This window comes from Muscardinus avellanarius (genome assembly GCF_963383645.1).
Source record: "Muscardinus avellanarius genome assembly, chromosome: 6".
NCBI lineage: Eukaryota > Metazoa > Chordata > Mammalia > Rodentia > Gliridae > Muscardinus > Muscardinus avellanarius.
Genome location: NC_137791.1, coordinates 30741194 through 30758230, shown reverse-complemented (window position 1 = coordinate 30758230; position 17037 = coordinate 30741194). Strand labels below are relative to the sequence as shown.

General features: G+C 39.6%; 1 protein-coding gene across 3 annotated transcripts in view; it reads right to left on the bottom strand.

The window, feature by feature from the left end:
* FNIP2 (folliculin interacting protein 2) overlaps positions 1-17037 on the bottom strand; it is a gene marked incomplete at both ends in the record, with an annotated part of 162942 nt that overhangs the window by 66240 nt on the left and 79665 nt on the right. For 2 of the 3 annotated variants that reach the window (XM_080697732.1, XM_080697733.1), the window contains 6 exons: positions 58-187; positions 7925-7996; positions 10016-10105; positions 10282-10382; positions 13737-13808; positions 13907-14007. In XM_080697732.1, the coding sequence (XP_080553858.1) occupies positions 58-187; positions 7925-7996; positions 10016-10105; positions 10282-10382; positions 13737-13808; positions 13907-14007 (566 nt within the window). The remainder of the gene's footprint in view (positions 1-57; positions 188-7924; positions 7997-10015; positions 10106-10281; positions 10383-13736; positions 13809-13906; positions 14008-17037) is intronic. The other variant, XM_080697734.1, reaches the window with a different exon arrangement.

The following is a 17037-nucleotide window of genomic DNA, read 5'->3' as shown; positions in this document are numbered from 1 at the left end:
GTTTCATTCTGCGCCTACACTAGCACTTTTCTCGGCAAGAGGAAACTTGTAACTCACCTCCTTGGAATGATGCCATTTTCCAAACTTGTTGTCTGACTTCGAAGCCAGCGGCGCTGATAACTGCTAGAAGAAGACGTGGAGGAACTTGGAGATGGGAAAGGCGTGATCAAAAGGCTGCTTAGTGAGGCTGTGAAGACATGTAAAAATAAAAATATGAAACTTGAAGTAAACAAGTCTTATGTACTTACGTATCACACAACATTATAAATGCATTAATGCCAATGAACTTTAATATCCATTAAAATGGATAAGATGCCATAGTTTATATGTATTCTATTTTATTTTATTATTTATTATTTTTTTTTTTTTTGGTACTGGGGATTGAGCCCAGTGGTATTCTACCTCTGAGCTACACCCCAGCCCACTTTTTTTTTTTAAGTTTGAAACAGGGTCTTGCTAAATTGCTGAGGCTGGTCTAGAACCTGTGATCCTCCTATCTCAGCTTCCCAGGTACTGGGATTGCAGGTATGTGCTACCATACCCAATTTATACGTATTTTAACACAAAGATACACACACACACACACACACACACACACACACACACACAGACATGCCAAGTAACCTAAATTTTCAGGTTCCAACAGCCATGTCCAGCAGGGGGAGACTATAATTTCTAATGACAATTTTTGTGCATCAGAGAAAAGAAACATCCTTTATGAAAGAATGCATATTAAATGAAATAAGGATCACAAATATGGCAAGTGCATAAATTATCAGGCCCCACATAACAAATACAGAATTATTAACTCATTTATTCAGAGTATAGGCTGCAGGTTTTTGATAACATGGTCCATTATAACCTAACTTTATATACTTAACATGGCAACAAATGCCGTATTATCATGTTTACTTATAGATATTTCTTCCTCTTAACTACCTTTACTCTTTAGTGAAATTCAGGCAAATTAAGTATTTGTTTCACACAGTATCCTGTCTCCTGCCCCTTCCCCATTCCACATACACAATTTTTGTCCTCCTTCCTTCCAATCCCAAACTAACCCCTTGTGTCTCACACACAACTTCTCATCCGTGTATTCTACTTTGGTGACTTGTTTTGCTTTGTGAGCTTATACTCATGGACTAAATGTCTCCAGACTATAATAACCAATATAATAATAACATTACTATGATTTTCTTTAACAAATGGGAGTGGTAGAGATAAATACTTTAGTCAGTGGGCAGAGAACACCTTTATGAAAATGGGATGCCTCAACTGAGACTTAATGCTAACAGGAGCTAGCATGGGAAGGGCTCAAAGGGAGTTCATTCAGGATGCCCTACAGGAAGGAGCTGGGTAATATAATTACCAAAAAGTCTAGTGCATTTCTACATGTATCTAAGGACAGACAATATTTCCCCTTCCCTCACACAGTCACTGGACATCTACCATGTGCCGAGCATTTTATGTTTGGGGAAGAATAGTTAGCATGATTGAGTGAGTCCTGCCCTCATGGAGCTCATATTTTGAGGGAGAAGAAGAAACAAACAAATACTTCCAAAGAATAAACAAGATAACCAGAGAACGTAGCCATGGAAAAGAAGTGCAAAAGTCAAGAATTCAGAGGCAGTTATAATTTTTCTGAAGGGAAGAATCTTGAGGTTGACTTACTTAATCTGCTAAAAAATGTGATTGTGATATCAGGCAATCAGCAGTTTCAGGACTTCATGCAAAAGCTGGACTAGAGTAAATGCCCCGGGCAGTCCAAACCCGGGCCTACAATAGCAAACTCCCACGCTGTCAAATACAGCCCAACTTGCAGGAGGCAACGCTTGGTTTTCCATGGTTTTTGCAGTCATCCAAAGATACATATTTGGAAACACTCCCATCAAAATAAAAAGTATAGTTGGGCATAGTGATGCATGCCTGTAATCCCAAGTACTTAGGAGGCTGAGATAAGATGACTGAAGGTTCGAGGATAGCCTAAACAACTTATCAAGGCTCTCAGCAACCTAGCAAGACCCTGTTTCAAAATAAAAAATAAAAAGGACTCAAGGTATAGCTTGGAGGTAGAAAGCACATGTGTTCAATCCCCAGTACCACTAAATAAATAAATATACTCAGAGGAATGAGCCCCATGTTTCTTTAAGGTCATCTGATACCACCCTATCCTTTCTATATCTAGCTTTCTTCAACCCTTTGGCTTTTTTTTTTTTGGGGGGGGGGGTGTTTTTTTGGTACTAGGGATTAAATCAAGGAATATTCTACTTTTGAGCTACACCCCCAATGCTATTTGTTTCTTTGTTTCTTTATTTTATGGATTGAACTCAGGGGCACTCTACCTCCAAACTACACCCTTAGCCTTTTTTATTTGAAACAGAGTCTCTCTACATTGCTGAGGTTGTCCTTGAACATGCCATCCTCCTGTCTCAGCCTCCCAAGTACTGTGATTAAAGGTATGCATCACTGCACCTGGCTCAAGTCTTATTCACAAGTCTGCAAAGCCTGTTCCAATCTTAGATTTTTGCACTAGCTATCCCATGCCTAAAATGGTCTTTGCTCTGCTGAAGTAAGTCTCAACTAGCTTTCAGGTCAGCTGAAACTTTACCTTCTCAGAGGGGCTTCTCAGAGTACCCCATAGGTTTATCTTTCCTTCAGTGGTAAGCATGTGCCTATGTCTTAGTGTTTATTATCTGTCTGTCCTTCATTGACTGTAAGTTCCATGAGATCAGGGATAATGTTTATTTTGAGCACTGATCGATCCCTATACTCTAGAAAAATTTAAGTCAAGTGAGATCCTCAATGAACAAGCCAATGAAGAACAGTGATATCCATCTCGATCAGTAAGGACAACAGAAACAAAGTAGCAGAGAACCAAACCTCTAGGCTGAAATCACAGATTAGATTTGTTAAGTAAGTTTCCTGTGGCCAAAGCTGTATATACAACTTCTTTTTCTTTCTTTCTTTCTTTTTTTTTTATAAAATATAAAAATATGTCTAGAGGTGTAGCCTGGAGACAGAAGGCCCCTGGGTTCCATCTAAAAGTACCACACACAAAAAATAAATAAATAAAATATGCCACACCAAAAAAATGTTGAAAAGTACATATTACAAGTTTTCCTCATACTGATCAATTTATTTTCCCACTTTTAAAGAATAAAGAAATGCAGTTGCAGAGGGAATGAGAAAATTGTTTTTCTTTCTTTTTTTTTGGGTGGTGGTACTGAGAGTAGAACCCAGGGGCCTTCTACCTCTGGGCTACACTCCCAGACCTACTTTATATTTTATTTGGAAACAGGGTCTCACTAAGTTGATGAGAGCCTCACTAAGTAGCTGAGGCTGGCTTCGAACCTGCACGATCCTCCTGTCTCAGCCTCCCAAGCGTGGGGATTACAAGCGTGCGCCACCACGCCCGGCCACAGAAAATTGTTTTTCACTGCTGGTGATTTGAACTCTCCAATGAGGAAGAACACCTAGAGTGGAACCGTGGTCAGATGACAACGCGCGGCAAGGCTGTTCTCAATTCCAGCACTTGGACCTTATGCTGATCACATACCCAAGGCTTCTCAATTCTAGCTTCTGCTCTGACTCATCACTATCTAAACTATAGCTGGCTACTCATAACTGAGTGCTGCCAGCTTTAAAAAAAAAAAATCGCAATACTTATCTCCTCTGAGTGACCTACACTGGTTAATGTCACCATCTTCTGTTTGTTTCCTCAAATCAGGAACTTGAGAGTCATGCCTAATACTACCTTCCTCCCTACAATCTAGGTCCCATTAGTCATGGAGCCTGCCATTTAGTATGTCAGAAAATCACCACACTTCTAACATCATATCTGAAGTAACCAACTAAACCACTAAAATAACCTCTTAAAATTGATCTTTTTTACTCATACATGCACAGAAGATACTTTCAAAGTATCTAAAAGAGAATACATTGATAAGGTGTTTCCCCTCCATACCTGCCCAACTTGTACCCTGCTCCAGAGACGATCTGTGAACAGAGACAGCGAGTTCTAGGACTGGGAGCAAATACAGAAGATGATGCTGGAGCATTTTTATATGTTAGAGTGTAAGGAAGTGCTCAAAACATCCACCCCACAGATGTGGTGTAAAGCAATACAGGAGTCAAGTAAAAGAGCTCTCAGTAGCCAAAGGAACAATAAAAGCAGCAACAATGAAAAAATGTAGCAGTGCTGGTTGTCATCCAAAGGAAAAATTAACTAGCCTTGAGTCCATACTAAAATGATAACCAAATAAATAAGTGAAGAGAAGAACCCTGTCTTCCATACACAAGAACCCCCAATAATTATGGAAGTCCACTGCCCTCAATGAGAGGGAGCACAATGTCACAGGTGTGGGCTAAGCAGTGACTTCTTTCCAAAGTGTAGAGTATGGAAAGGGGGAAAATAGTCATTTAACAGTGAAAAACCCTGACAAACACTACCTCAGCCAGGTGAATAGGCCAATATCAATGATCAGAAAGCACAGTGACTGTAGGTAGCCTTGCTGTAATGTAATGCAGGGAAAATCGTATTTTACTAGCTGGGTGTGGTGGCTCATGCCTGTAACCCCAGTCCTTGGGAGCCTGAGATGAGAAAATTACAGGTTCAAGGCCAGTCTCAGCAATTTAGTGAAATTTAGTGAGTCTTAGCAATGTAACAAGATTCTATCTCAAAATAAAAATGGCTTGTGGGCACAGATGTAGGATGCCCCTGGGTTCAATCCCCAGTACCAAAATTTTTAAGATGTTAGTAATAGGACAGATGGAATAAGTTATAGGAGAACTCTCTGTACTATCTTCCCAATTATTCTATAAATCAAAATCTATCCTACAAATAAAAAATAATAATTGAGAACTTATTCTAAAAACTTTCCTTGTCTCTCAACTCTTTAAATAGAAGTTAAAAACTATGGAGCTAAAAGAGAATGAGCATTGTCTTTAATTTATCTACTTCTTTTGCTAATTTAGCTCTAACTCTTTGGGCTCCTATTCTGTTTCAGAACTAGGATCTTATTTCCTGCACAATTTAAGGTGGGTAAATAAGGAGAAGAAATATTTTTTGGTAGTATTAAGGAATGAACTCAGAAATATTCTATCTCCAAGCTATACTCCCAGCCCTTTGTATTTTTTTTTTTTTAAAACAGGGTCTCACTAGGTTACTGAGAGTCTCACTACATTGCTGAGGCTGGCCTCAAACCTATGTATGATCCTCCTGTCTCAGCCTCCCAAGTACTGGAATTACAGGAATGCGCCACCACAGCCAGGTGAGAAGAACTATTAATTAGAGAACATTTACAGTAAGTACATAGAGAATTCTTATGTTAGCAGAGTACTGAATCCCACCAAAGGTATGAGGCTCACACTAGTCTTCAGGTGAATTTTGGGGCTTTAGAGCAGCTCCCAGGTGTGGGTGGTTGGTCTCCGAGGCTAAGCAAATCCCCCAAGAGAACAAGGACACAAAATGCCACTTAGGGCATTGGCAGCCTTCTCCATCATCTGCCACTTTCCTCCTAACAGGACTGGAGACTGAAGTCGAGATTGCCAAAATACCAAAAAGTCGGTCTTCTCTAACTCTCAGAATTCATATTTGCATCATAATCTCCAACCCACTTCACCCCTGCCCACCAAATGTGGTCAGACCCCAAGACCCTCTCATGGTCTGCAGAAAAACATTCAGTCTCGTACTTTAGTATGAACTTGGCCCCTCAATTTTCCTGCTTCTCAAAAGGCACAGAAAAGTAGTTTTAGGAGCAATTTAGAATCTGAAAAATATGCAAGTGAGATTTTAGCCTATACAACATGTAATTTATACCAATTACATTGCAGACTGAAGTTACTTAGGAAAATCCAAATTTCCTTCTAATAATGTTTCTGTTGGTATTAGTTTCCCTCATATTTTTAAGTCTTCTGAAACAAGAAAGGACATAAACATAAATAAAAGAAGGTTATGGAAGGACAGAAACTGTGATGAGTATTCAGAACAGGACCCAGTAGAGCATTACTATCTTCCCTTCCTCATAGAGGTGAAGAGCTCTCAACGCACAAAGCCAGATAGAGTAAATTTTGTCAGCCACTAGGACAGCAATTGTGACTAACAGGCCTCTAGGTTTTGGAGTGGTGCTTCCCATTTTGTGTCCCAGGATGAGGCCCATACCTTCCTGCTTTGAAATTCAACCATAACAAGCCCAGCCCTGGTGCCAGCCCTGTGGCAATGGACCTGTGAGGTCAGTGGGCTGAGGCCTGGGACACACGCACTTTGGTGCATATTAATTAGTCTTTGAGTATTTTATGGAACTCAGAGAGCTCGGCTGCCTGTGCCCCACAAGGAATGAAGAGATTATTCCATGCATCATTAAATATGAACAAAACAAAAGCGATTCATGTAGCACATCACATATTGCCCTTTACCCTTTCACACCTTGTTTGTACAACAGGAGCCATAAGAGAAAATGATACAGGTTTAATCAATGGGAGTTAAAATTTCTAGCCAGATTCCTAGCCTGATTTTACAGAAAAGCTTATAAACACCAAAGCTAGCCATAAATAAAACATTTTATGTTTTGCATTATATATATGTATATAAAGCAGCAAGGAGATTCCAGAACAATCACATTTTATTTAGCAATTCAGGAATAGAGTTGGCAGAGTAGGGTGAAGGGCTCTGATACTACACTGAAGGAAAACAAAGACTTCTGAGGAAGCACCTGAGGCCAAGAGCTGGAAAGAGAAATGACTGAAAGGTCCGATGGAAAGGCGTCCAAGGCCTGAACCCAGTCTGTGCATCAGTGGCTAGCTGGCTGGCCACTTTGGCAAAGGAGACACGTGTCATAGGAGAAAAGACCAGGATGCTCCTAGGACCCAATATAAGACAGAGGATGCAGGTATGTATATTTGGTGGCAGTATATTGTGTACTAGGGATTGAACCGAGGGGCATTCTATCTCTAACTTACACCCCTAGCCCTTTTTATTTTGAAATAGGGTTTTGCAAAATTGCCGGGGCTAGCCTTGAACTTGCTCTCCTCCTGTCTCAGCCTCCCAGGCATATGCCATCATGCCCGACTGGGCATGAATATCAGGCAAAAGTCCTACACACCTTGGAGTTCTTGAATTCCAAATTATTAATCATCCTTCTCTTATAACATAGAACCTAGCTTGATCTGAACCACAAATCAAAAATCAAAATCAGGCAGGGCGTGGTGACGCACACTTGTAATTCCTGTGCTTGGGAGGCTGAGACAGGAGGATCGCACAGGTTCAAAGACAGCCTCAGCTACTTAGTGAGGCTCTCAGCAACTTAGTGAGACCCTGTTTCCAAGTAAAGTATAAAATAGGTCTGGGAGTATAGCGCGGAGGTAGAAAGCCTCTGGGTACCACCCCCCCCACCAAAAAAAAAATCAAAAACAGTCATATACAAAAGCAGAAACCATAGTTATATACAAAAAACAGAGCCATATACTAACAAAGTTATTAGAAAAGTTTAGGGCATGAAGTAGGGACAGAAGATACAATCTAGGTAAGCATTCTAGGACAGCATAAAAGGTAAAAGGTGAGTTGGCAGCCCCTTGCACTGTCAATAGATTTTTATTTTCATAGACCCTTTTCCTTCTCTCATTCTGTATTCAGTAGTCAGCAATCAAATTCCCAGAATAACTAGTTCAAGGAAACTTCCCTCTGGAAAAAAAATTCTCAGATTAATCTGGATATTAGATATGACTAGTTTATGTTGCATAATCACTCCCATATACTGAACATCAAAGTTTCAGATCTTTAGACACATAAGACTATCTCAGAATATGAAGAAAAAAAAAAGAAAAAAAGAAAAATAGAGAAAGAGGCTTATCTACCTACATCTACCATCCCAACTTTTCTGTTTTTATGAGTAGCTCACTCTGTTAGTTAAACCAACAGAAGGAATACCTGATCGAGCAATGCCACTGTCCCTGTCTTCATTCTGTCCTCGGCTTGGCATATCAACCGGAGTGCTGTGTGCTATGATAAAGGTTCAAGAAAAACATGTAAGTTCTCTAGAGATGCAAAAATTTTTAAACGACTACATTAATTTTTACATTACAGAGTAGACTACTGCTACTGACAATTGGCATGTTTATAATACAGACTAATTAGAAGCAAAATTAAATATGTAAGGAAATGATGGGAGAAAGAAGAAATCAGAACACAGTAAGTATCTGCCTTTATCCTACTGGGACATGTAAACTTAATATTCAGCTCTAAAAATCCTATATAGCAAACTATTCATGCTGCTAGCATAACAAACAAACATTTTTAGGTGGATATTTTTAGCCATGTTCCTCATTAGTAGTAGTATTAAAATAGCACTATATTCTCAAAATGCTTCTGAATTAGTTCAGTAGTCACTGTAGGCAATTAAGGAAGGAGAAATACTTGAAAACCATTTCATAAATTCAAAAACTATTTCTCTGTTCATAACATTCTCTTGGGACATAGAAAACACTTATATTCATCTTCAAATATTTCTCCCTCCACTTCTTTTCCATATATACACATACACAGTATTATTGTAGACTTAATTTTAAAATTTTATGTGCTGGCATGACTTCTGGAAAACTCTACAGTATTGTCAACTTCTAGAAAGACTTTAGATTGACCTAAGCTGTCATCCTATTGAGCCAGAAGGCAGCTTGACTACTCTTAAGCTTTATAATATTTAGAAAGCCTGGGGCCCTGCTTGGCTATCCCTGCCAGCTATTTTTTGGAAGCATGTTTATTTTCACAATTTTAAAGAGAGTACATAAACGTCGTATCCTCACTGTAAGTAGGTGGTAGGGTGTCAGATTCATTAGGGTGTCAGTTAACCATGGTGCTTAGCATTTCAGGCTACAAAGAAGAACATAATGAAAAGTATGTGCCATACTCACAACCTTTAATGTTAGTATGAAGATTCCCCATACTTGTTAATCACGCCAAGAATATAACAGTTAACAGCCTTAGCTAGCAAGGCTAGTTAAATTTCAGAATATACCAAGAATAACAAGATAAAAATACCTGTGAGAACCTAGAAATTGCACCTAAATTACTTAAATGAGAGAGAGAGCGAGAGCGAATATAAATATGAATATCTTCCATGCTCTTATTAGAGTGACTTTTAAAGAAACTCCATGCAGGTAAGGGTGCAAATGAATAAATGGGAAAAAGATTTTATGGCAAAGGGAAACAGGTCATAGCAGCAGAAGAGGCAAAAAAAAAAAAATCCTTTAGAAACACGAAGGGCTCATTTCAGGATAAAATCAGCTTTATACTGGGGAATTAGCAGAGACATTTACAATACACATTAAAAGGAGGAAATTTCAAAACATCATATATTTGGCTGTTTTTGAAAGTGATATCTTGGCCAGGCATGGTGCCGCATGCCAGTAATCCCAGCATTTGGGAGGCTGAGACAGGAGGATTGTGGTTTGCGGTCAGTCTCAGCTACTTGGTGAGGCCCTTTCCAACAGGGTATCCTCAGTGTTACCCTGTTTCAAAATAAATAATAAAAAAAATAGGGCTCGGAATGTAGTTCAGAGGTAGAATGGCCCTGGGTTTCATCCCTAGTATGTCAAAAAGAAAGAAAGAAAGAAAGAAAGAAAGAAAGAAAGAAAGAAAGAAAGAAAGAAAGAAAGAAAGAAAGAAAGAAAGAAAGGGAAAAGTAATATCTCTTATCACAAGAGCCCCTTGGGACGGGGGGGGGGGGGACGACTCTAAAGCACACGATGTGCTTATTCATATCAAAGTCAACCACTAAGCCAAGCATGGGAGTGGGGGAGGGATGGGGAAGGGGTGCGGTGGGGGCTGGTTGGGTGATGTGTGCATTTATGTCTACACAAGTTTTTACCCCATTATAATGTATGAACAATGCACCAATAAAAAATATTTTAAAAATAAGAGCCCCTTGGGTTTCTAAAGAAGCACAAGAATTATTTTTTCTAGAACCTGGATAGGATTTATTAATGTTTGTGGGTCACACTGTACTCAGCATTCCACACAAACCTGCAAAGAAAGAAGCACTCCGGGTGAGCCGGAGAGGTCCTCCTTCAGCTACCCCTGGCAGCAGTTTACTGCTGCATGCTTGTAGTAGACCTAGAGACAGAAACACATAGATGGACAGCAAACGAGGTACACACACAAAAATAAACACAGATTAAAGATAATGCAAAACCAAACCAAAACAACACAACATGACAAACTCAAATAAAGCAGAACACACCCATAACAATGGTAATCAGAGACAAAATTATTTGTATATCTGATTTTACCTAGGTTACTTCCGGTGCGACCAGGACCCAAACTATTCTGATTTGTGTTCAGTTTTCCCACATGAGAATCTTGGTTGATATACTCAAAGCTGTCTTGCAAGCTAAATCCAGAGAGGGGGAATGGAGAGAGAAGATAAAAACATGAAGAGACTAATAAAGCTGTTTTCTACTAGACTCCCAAATATAAATAACTGATCAGTCACTCTATAGTTTTCTTTACAAATAAAGTCTCCCATCTACCAAAGGGAATAAAATTTGCAATTTTAGGGGAAATTGTTGGAGAAAAATAAAAGCTAATTAAAAATAGAACTGCCCATACAACTGAACAACTGCATTCCTAATAATTTCATATTGTATAGTAGGTCAGCAAAACTCTAAATTCTGCGTCAGTGACTGACACCTAGGATATTGTTATTCATTTCTAAATTTTGCTTTAGCAGCTGACACCCAAGATGTTGCTATTCATTTCAAGGGTTTTACATAAATTCTCAAAATGAAATTAACTTTAACTCTTGAGTAGCATCTATAAATAATTCAGCAACTTTTTTCTGGGGTAATATATATTAGAAATTATGCTTTGCTTAGACATTTGGTTTTACAACTTCTAAAACGTAATTACTCATAAAAAAAGGTAAGGGAAGATTTTAATAATATATATTTTTATTTTTATTGGTCCATTATAACCATGCATCATGATGAAGTATAGGATGATAGAGACATACATGCACACAGCACTTGGTGACCTTCCTCCAGGTCCCACTCTACTCCCTCTCCTTGCCAGTGCATGATCAAGTCTCCCTCCCCACCTCCTATTTCTCCACTGTGGTCTCTCTCCCTTTGTTTGGAGTCCCTTTTGTATCCCAAGTTCTCCCTAGTTCTTACATATAAGAGAAAGCATACACAGATAGATTCCCATACTGCTGTAAACAAGCTGTTGGCATAGCAACAAAAATAAGATAAATGGAGACACTGTGGCCTAAAGGGTTACAGACACTGAGACTAAAGGGAGATTGAAAAAACACTGTGTATCCCCTTACCCAGTTACTGATAAAAACATGCCCTGTTGTGATGGCCTGGCCAGCTCTATCTAACACTCTCATGAGATAAGGAAACAGAGCTTAGATATAAACCCTGAAGATCCAGAGGGCGGCAGTGTCTCTCTATTGAGCACTCCACCACCTTTGTCTTAAGTGTGATGCTGTTTCTTTTGCTTTGCAATAAACTTCTTTGTGTTGCAACTACGATTTCTGGCTCTTTGTTTCTATACAGAGCTAAGAAGAGAACCCACAATAAATTCCACACTGTAACAATATGACCTTTCGTTTATTTGTGACTGGCTGATCTCACTTAGAAGAACATTCTCTAGTTCCACCCATTTATTCTTCTTTATGATTGAGTAGAATGCCATTGTGTGTATATCCCATCATTTCATAATCCATTCACCTAAGCTGGTCTGATATTTTGGCCATTGTGAACTGTGCTGCTATGAACATAGATATGCATGTATCACTATAATATTCTGGCTTCAATCCCTTTTGAAAGATAACCAGAAGTGGAATAGCTGGATCACATGATAGTGGAACTCCCAGTCTTCTGAGGAACCTCCACACTGATCTCCAAAGCAGCTGCACTAATTTGCAATGTGTAAAATTTCCTATTTAGCTGAATGTGGTGGCACACACCTGCAGTCCCAGTACTTAGAAGGCTGAATATATGAAAATATGAATACTTTGAGGGTAATATAGTATAATGACACCAAAATAATTTTTACTTAAGTCTAAGCTCAATATATCACTGTAAGGTATTAGTGTGATAAACATTCAGATAATCCTAAGGGTCTGAAGAAAATAATATTTCATATGAAAAAAACATCAATTCTCCACTGGCTTATGTCATGACAGTTGACTGCTAAGTACTCAAACTAATTTGTTGAATTATTCATTAGGAGCCCAATATAAAGAGGAATACACTTTTAATTTCCCATGATTATTTAAAAATAATAGTGTTCAGCCAGGTGTGGTAGCACACGCTTGTAATCCCAGCATTTGGGAGGCTGAGACAGGAGAATAGAGGTTTGCGGACAGCCTCAGCTCCTTAGTGAGCCCCCTTGCAACTCAGTTTCAAAATAAAGAATAAAAAATTGGGCTGGGGATGTAGCTTGGAGGTAGAATGCCCCTGGATTCCATCCCCAGTACCGGGGGGGGGGGGGGGATGGGGGATAGATAGATAGATAGATAGATAGATATAGATATATAGCCTTCATTAGACTCCTAGGAATACTCCTTAATTTATGGTAAATCACCCCATTTTAATAATAATAATCATTGTTATAATAATATAGCTATTATTTTATTATTATCATTATTATTGTTGTTGTTGTTGTTTTTTGTGGTACTAGGGACTGAACCTAGGGCATTCTACCTGTGATCTACACCCCAGTTTTCTGGGAGTCTCACTAAGTCACTAAGGCTGGCTGCAAACTCGTAATCCACCTGTGTCAGCTTCCCACGTACTGGGAATACAGGCTTATACTACCACACCCAGCAAGTCTTCCTTTTAAATTTACCAATGTATAACAAGTATATGAAGTATTTCTGCTTGAAAGCTCAAAATGTGTAAAAAAAAGTGCCAAAATGGGAGTTTATGTTAGATATTTCAGTATTCTTAGTTTATGCAGAAATGTAAAGAGCAAGAGGAAAACGAGGAGTGAAAATCAAAAGATTACATGGCCTATCAAACACAAAGGCTACACTGAATGCTCTGAATAAATGGCAAGCAGAGACGAACCTCCTGCCACACAGGTGTAATCACCCTGGTAAAACTCACGATGTACTTCAGTCCTTCAGAAATAAATTTTTTAAGATAAAATACTCTTGAGAATATCATAAAGTCACTAATGTAGTTTCCTTGTGTTTTTGCTTTTTATTTTTTTGGTGGTACTGGGGTGGAACCCAGGGCCTTTCTACCTCCGGGCTATACTCCCAGACCTATTTTATATTTCATTTTGGAAACAGGATCTCGCTAAGTTGCTGAGAACCTCACTAAGTAGCTGAGGCTGACTTTGAACCTGTGTGATCCTCCTGTCTCAGCCTCCCAAGCTCAGGGATGACAAGCGTGTGCCACCATGCCCAGCAGTTTCCTTGTTTTTTATTTTCCAGATAATTAAAACTTTGTGACTGGCAGTAGAGACATAGTAGATAACCAATGGCGAGCCAGTCTTCATTAGTCACCTGAGAAAGTCAAAGCCTTTCCCCACTCATTGCTACTGGACAAGGTCTACTTTTTAAACCCCTTGGCTAATCTGGATTCATCTTGCTTCTCATTTCAAAATGTCTTATGGCCCTCAAAGAATTACTCTATCCAGAAAAGAAAGAAACACACACACACACACACACACACACACACACACACACACACACACACACAGAGTAAAGGGTGTAAAATCCCATACTTACTTATTTGTACTTCCACAGAAGCTCCCCATTCTAGCAGAGAAGACTTTACTAATCATCAGTTGTGGAGGAGAACTGAGGGGAAGGAGGAGAGGGGAGAAATGTGTTTTAAATTAAGGAGTCAATATCACCACTCTACTTCTTACACAGTGGGAAAAAAAGCCAAAACTCACCGTATGAAGTGTATCTTTAAGGTGGAGCCTTTGTAACTCATAGCAACGGAGCCAAACATCATTTCCCCTAGCATGTTGACATCAGAAGCTGGTCTTGTGTACTGAATGCAAGAAACCAGAGTCAACAGTACGTGGAACAAGGTGATGTGCAATACGGTAGAAAACAATCTCTAGTAATCTCGTGGTCCCTCTTTAGTGGTTAATTACAATTACCTCTTAAAGCTGCAATTGGTCATCTTATAATGATAATCTTTAATGGCAATTGCTCATTAGTTTCCCCAAATTTTTACTAATGTCAATATCTTCTTATACACATTATGTTCACACAGAATCCAAGTATTTTATCAGAGTTCATTTTTAGTAATATTATAAGAAACAAAGATTCTCATGGTCTCCATTTGTAAAGTCTTAATAGAATAATACATAAAACAAACAGGGTAACTCTTCTCTTGGTAATAAGAACACAACCAGAAAAAAAAATATGGTTCAATACTACTCAACCAAATAACAGTATCAATCAAAAATGTCAACTGATGGAGGCAAGATTTTGTGAGGGTCCAAAAGATAGTAGCTGGTCTGATTACTCTAAAATATTTCAGAAATAGCTGACTCTTCCAACTTCTGATCAGTCTCTCTCATGCCATTTTGTTATCCAAATGGGTGACAGCTCTGCCTAAAATCTCATTTGCTCCCCGCCCCCACCGGTGATGCTAAACACAAACAACACCCCAACCCCCTCATTTGCTCTTTTGTTCTTCATTGGTACTAAGGATTGAACCTAAGGGCATTCTATATCCAAGATACACCTCCCCTTTTCTTTTTTTTTTTTTTTTTTTTTTTTTTGGTGGTACTGGGGTTCCTGGAAGCCCTTCTACCTCCAGGCTACACTCCCAGACCTATTTTTACATATTTGTTTGGAAACAGGGTCTCCTAAGCCAGCGCGCGCGGCTGGCTTCGAATCTGGGTGATCCTCCTGTCTCTGCCTCTCAAGCGCGGGGATTACAAGCGTGAGCCACCACGCCTGGCTTTTTTAAAATTTTGAAACAGGGTCTCAATACGTTGCAGAGGCTGGCCTCGAATCTGCAATCTTCCTGCCTCAGCCTCCCAAGTATTGGGATTACTGGCAAGTACCACCATGCCCAGCTCCTCATTTGCATATTACCCAGTGCAACCTGACTTGTCTCTCACGCTCCATCTATTCATCTATTCTAACGATGACTTCCACCGTCCTCTCAAATCCAATGGACAGTTTTCAGTTTGCTTTATTAAACTTCTTTCGCTGTATTTGGTGCTGTTAATTACTCTCCTTTCTGAATCTCTTCTTTCTCAGACCATCCCTTGAACATGGTTGTTCCCTAGAGTGCACTCCTACTCACGTCCTGCATTTTCAACCATTCATTTGATTTTGACAACTATTTACATAGAATGCCACCTACATCTTTACTTCTAGTCCCAGACCTCTCCTCCACCATCTTTCATACCATACGATATATGACTACAATGTACCAATAAAATAAATAAATTCCTATATCCCAGTTCTTTGAGATACAGGAGTCTCAGTGCCTACACTGAGCCCTGAAGATGCAATGAACAGGATAAATACGAATGTTGAATAAGCAAGTGGGAAGCAGGCACCCTAACACAGCTCGAAGGAAACCAAACAACCATCTCTCTACACTCCAATCCATGGGATCAACCTCAACATTCACAAACATAACACAAAGCCAGGTTTTTTGCTTTTTGTATCCAATGGAAAACACTGAGATCAGCCGGGCGCGGTGACTCACGCTTGTAATCCCCGGGCTTGGGAGGCTGAGACAGGAGGATCACACAGGTTCAAAGCCAGCCTCAGCTACTAAGTGAGGCCCTCTGCAACTCAGTGAGACCCTGTTTCAAAATAAGGAATAAAAAATAGGACAGGGGGTGTAGCTCGGAGGCAGAATGCCCCTGGGTTCCATCCTCAGAGACACATACAAAAAAAAAACCACTGAGATCAACCTCAACATTGTCCTCTCCTCCTCTCAACACGCTCCTCTCCCTCTACTCCCTTCCTCTCTCTCTCTCTCTCTTTTTTTCTTTTTCTTTTTGTTTGCACTGAAGGTCAAACCTGGGGCCTTGTACATGCTAAGCAAGTTCTACCATTGAGCTATACCCTTGGCCCCTTTTCACTCCTCATTCATTCCTTCATTCCTTCATTCTTTTATGGTACTGAGGATTGAACCCAGAGGCATTCTACTCATGAGATACACCCTCTGCTCTATTTTATTTTTATTTTTTGAAACAGTGTCTCACCAAGTTTCAGAGGGCCTTACTATGTTGCTGAGGCTGGCCTTGAACCTACAATACTCCTGTCTCAGCCTCCTAAGTACTGGAATTAAAAGAGTGCGCCACCATGCTCATCTAATTTTTTAAAAACTCTAAATACACATGTATACACATATGCATAAACACATATGTATACATACAGTTACATACATATGTACTCCTACTTATACATGGTGGCAGAGAAGGAAAGAAAAAGATAAGCCCATTAGCCTTATTAACAAAGTTCGTCCCTTTGATTATATAGCTCCCATCAACCTCTTCCCACTGCATACATACAGAAACCAGGTGGCCTCCATTTTCTTTACTAATAACTTCCACCAAATTCTCCATTTTATAATCTGCTTTTTAGCTGGGTGTGGTGGTGCAGGCCTGTAGTCCTAGTACTTGGGAGGCTGAGACAGGAGGATAAGTTCAAGATTAGCCTTAACAACTTAGTGTGACCCGGTTTCAAAATAAAACATAAAATAGGGCTGGGGGTATAGCTCAGAGGTCAAATGCCCGTGGGTTCAATTCTTGGTAGCCCACACATTAATAATAATAATAATAATAATAATAATAATAATAATAGGCTTGTTCTTGGGGTGTAAGGGCCATGTGCTGTGATTCTCAGCTAGCTGAAAATTTCACTCCGTGTGTGTGTGTGTGTGTGTGTGTGTGTGTGTGTGTGTGTGTGACCAGGAATTGAACCCAGGAATATTTTAGCTCTGAGCTACATCTGCAGTCCTATTTTTTATTCTTTATCTTGAAACAGGGTCTAAGTTGTGGAGGAGCTAAGTAGCTGAGGCTGGCAGAAAACCTATGATCTT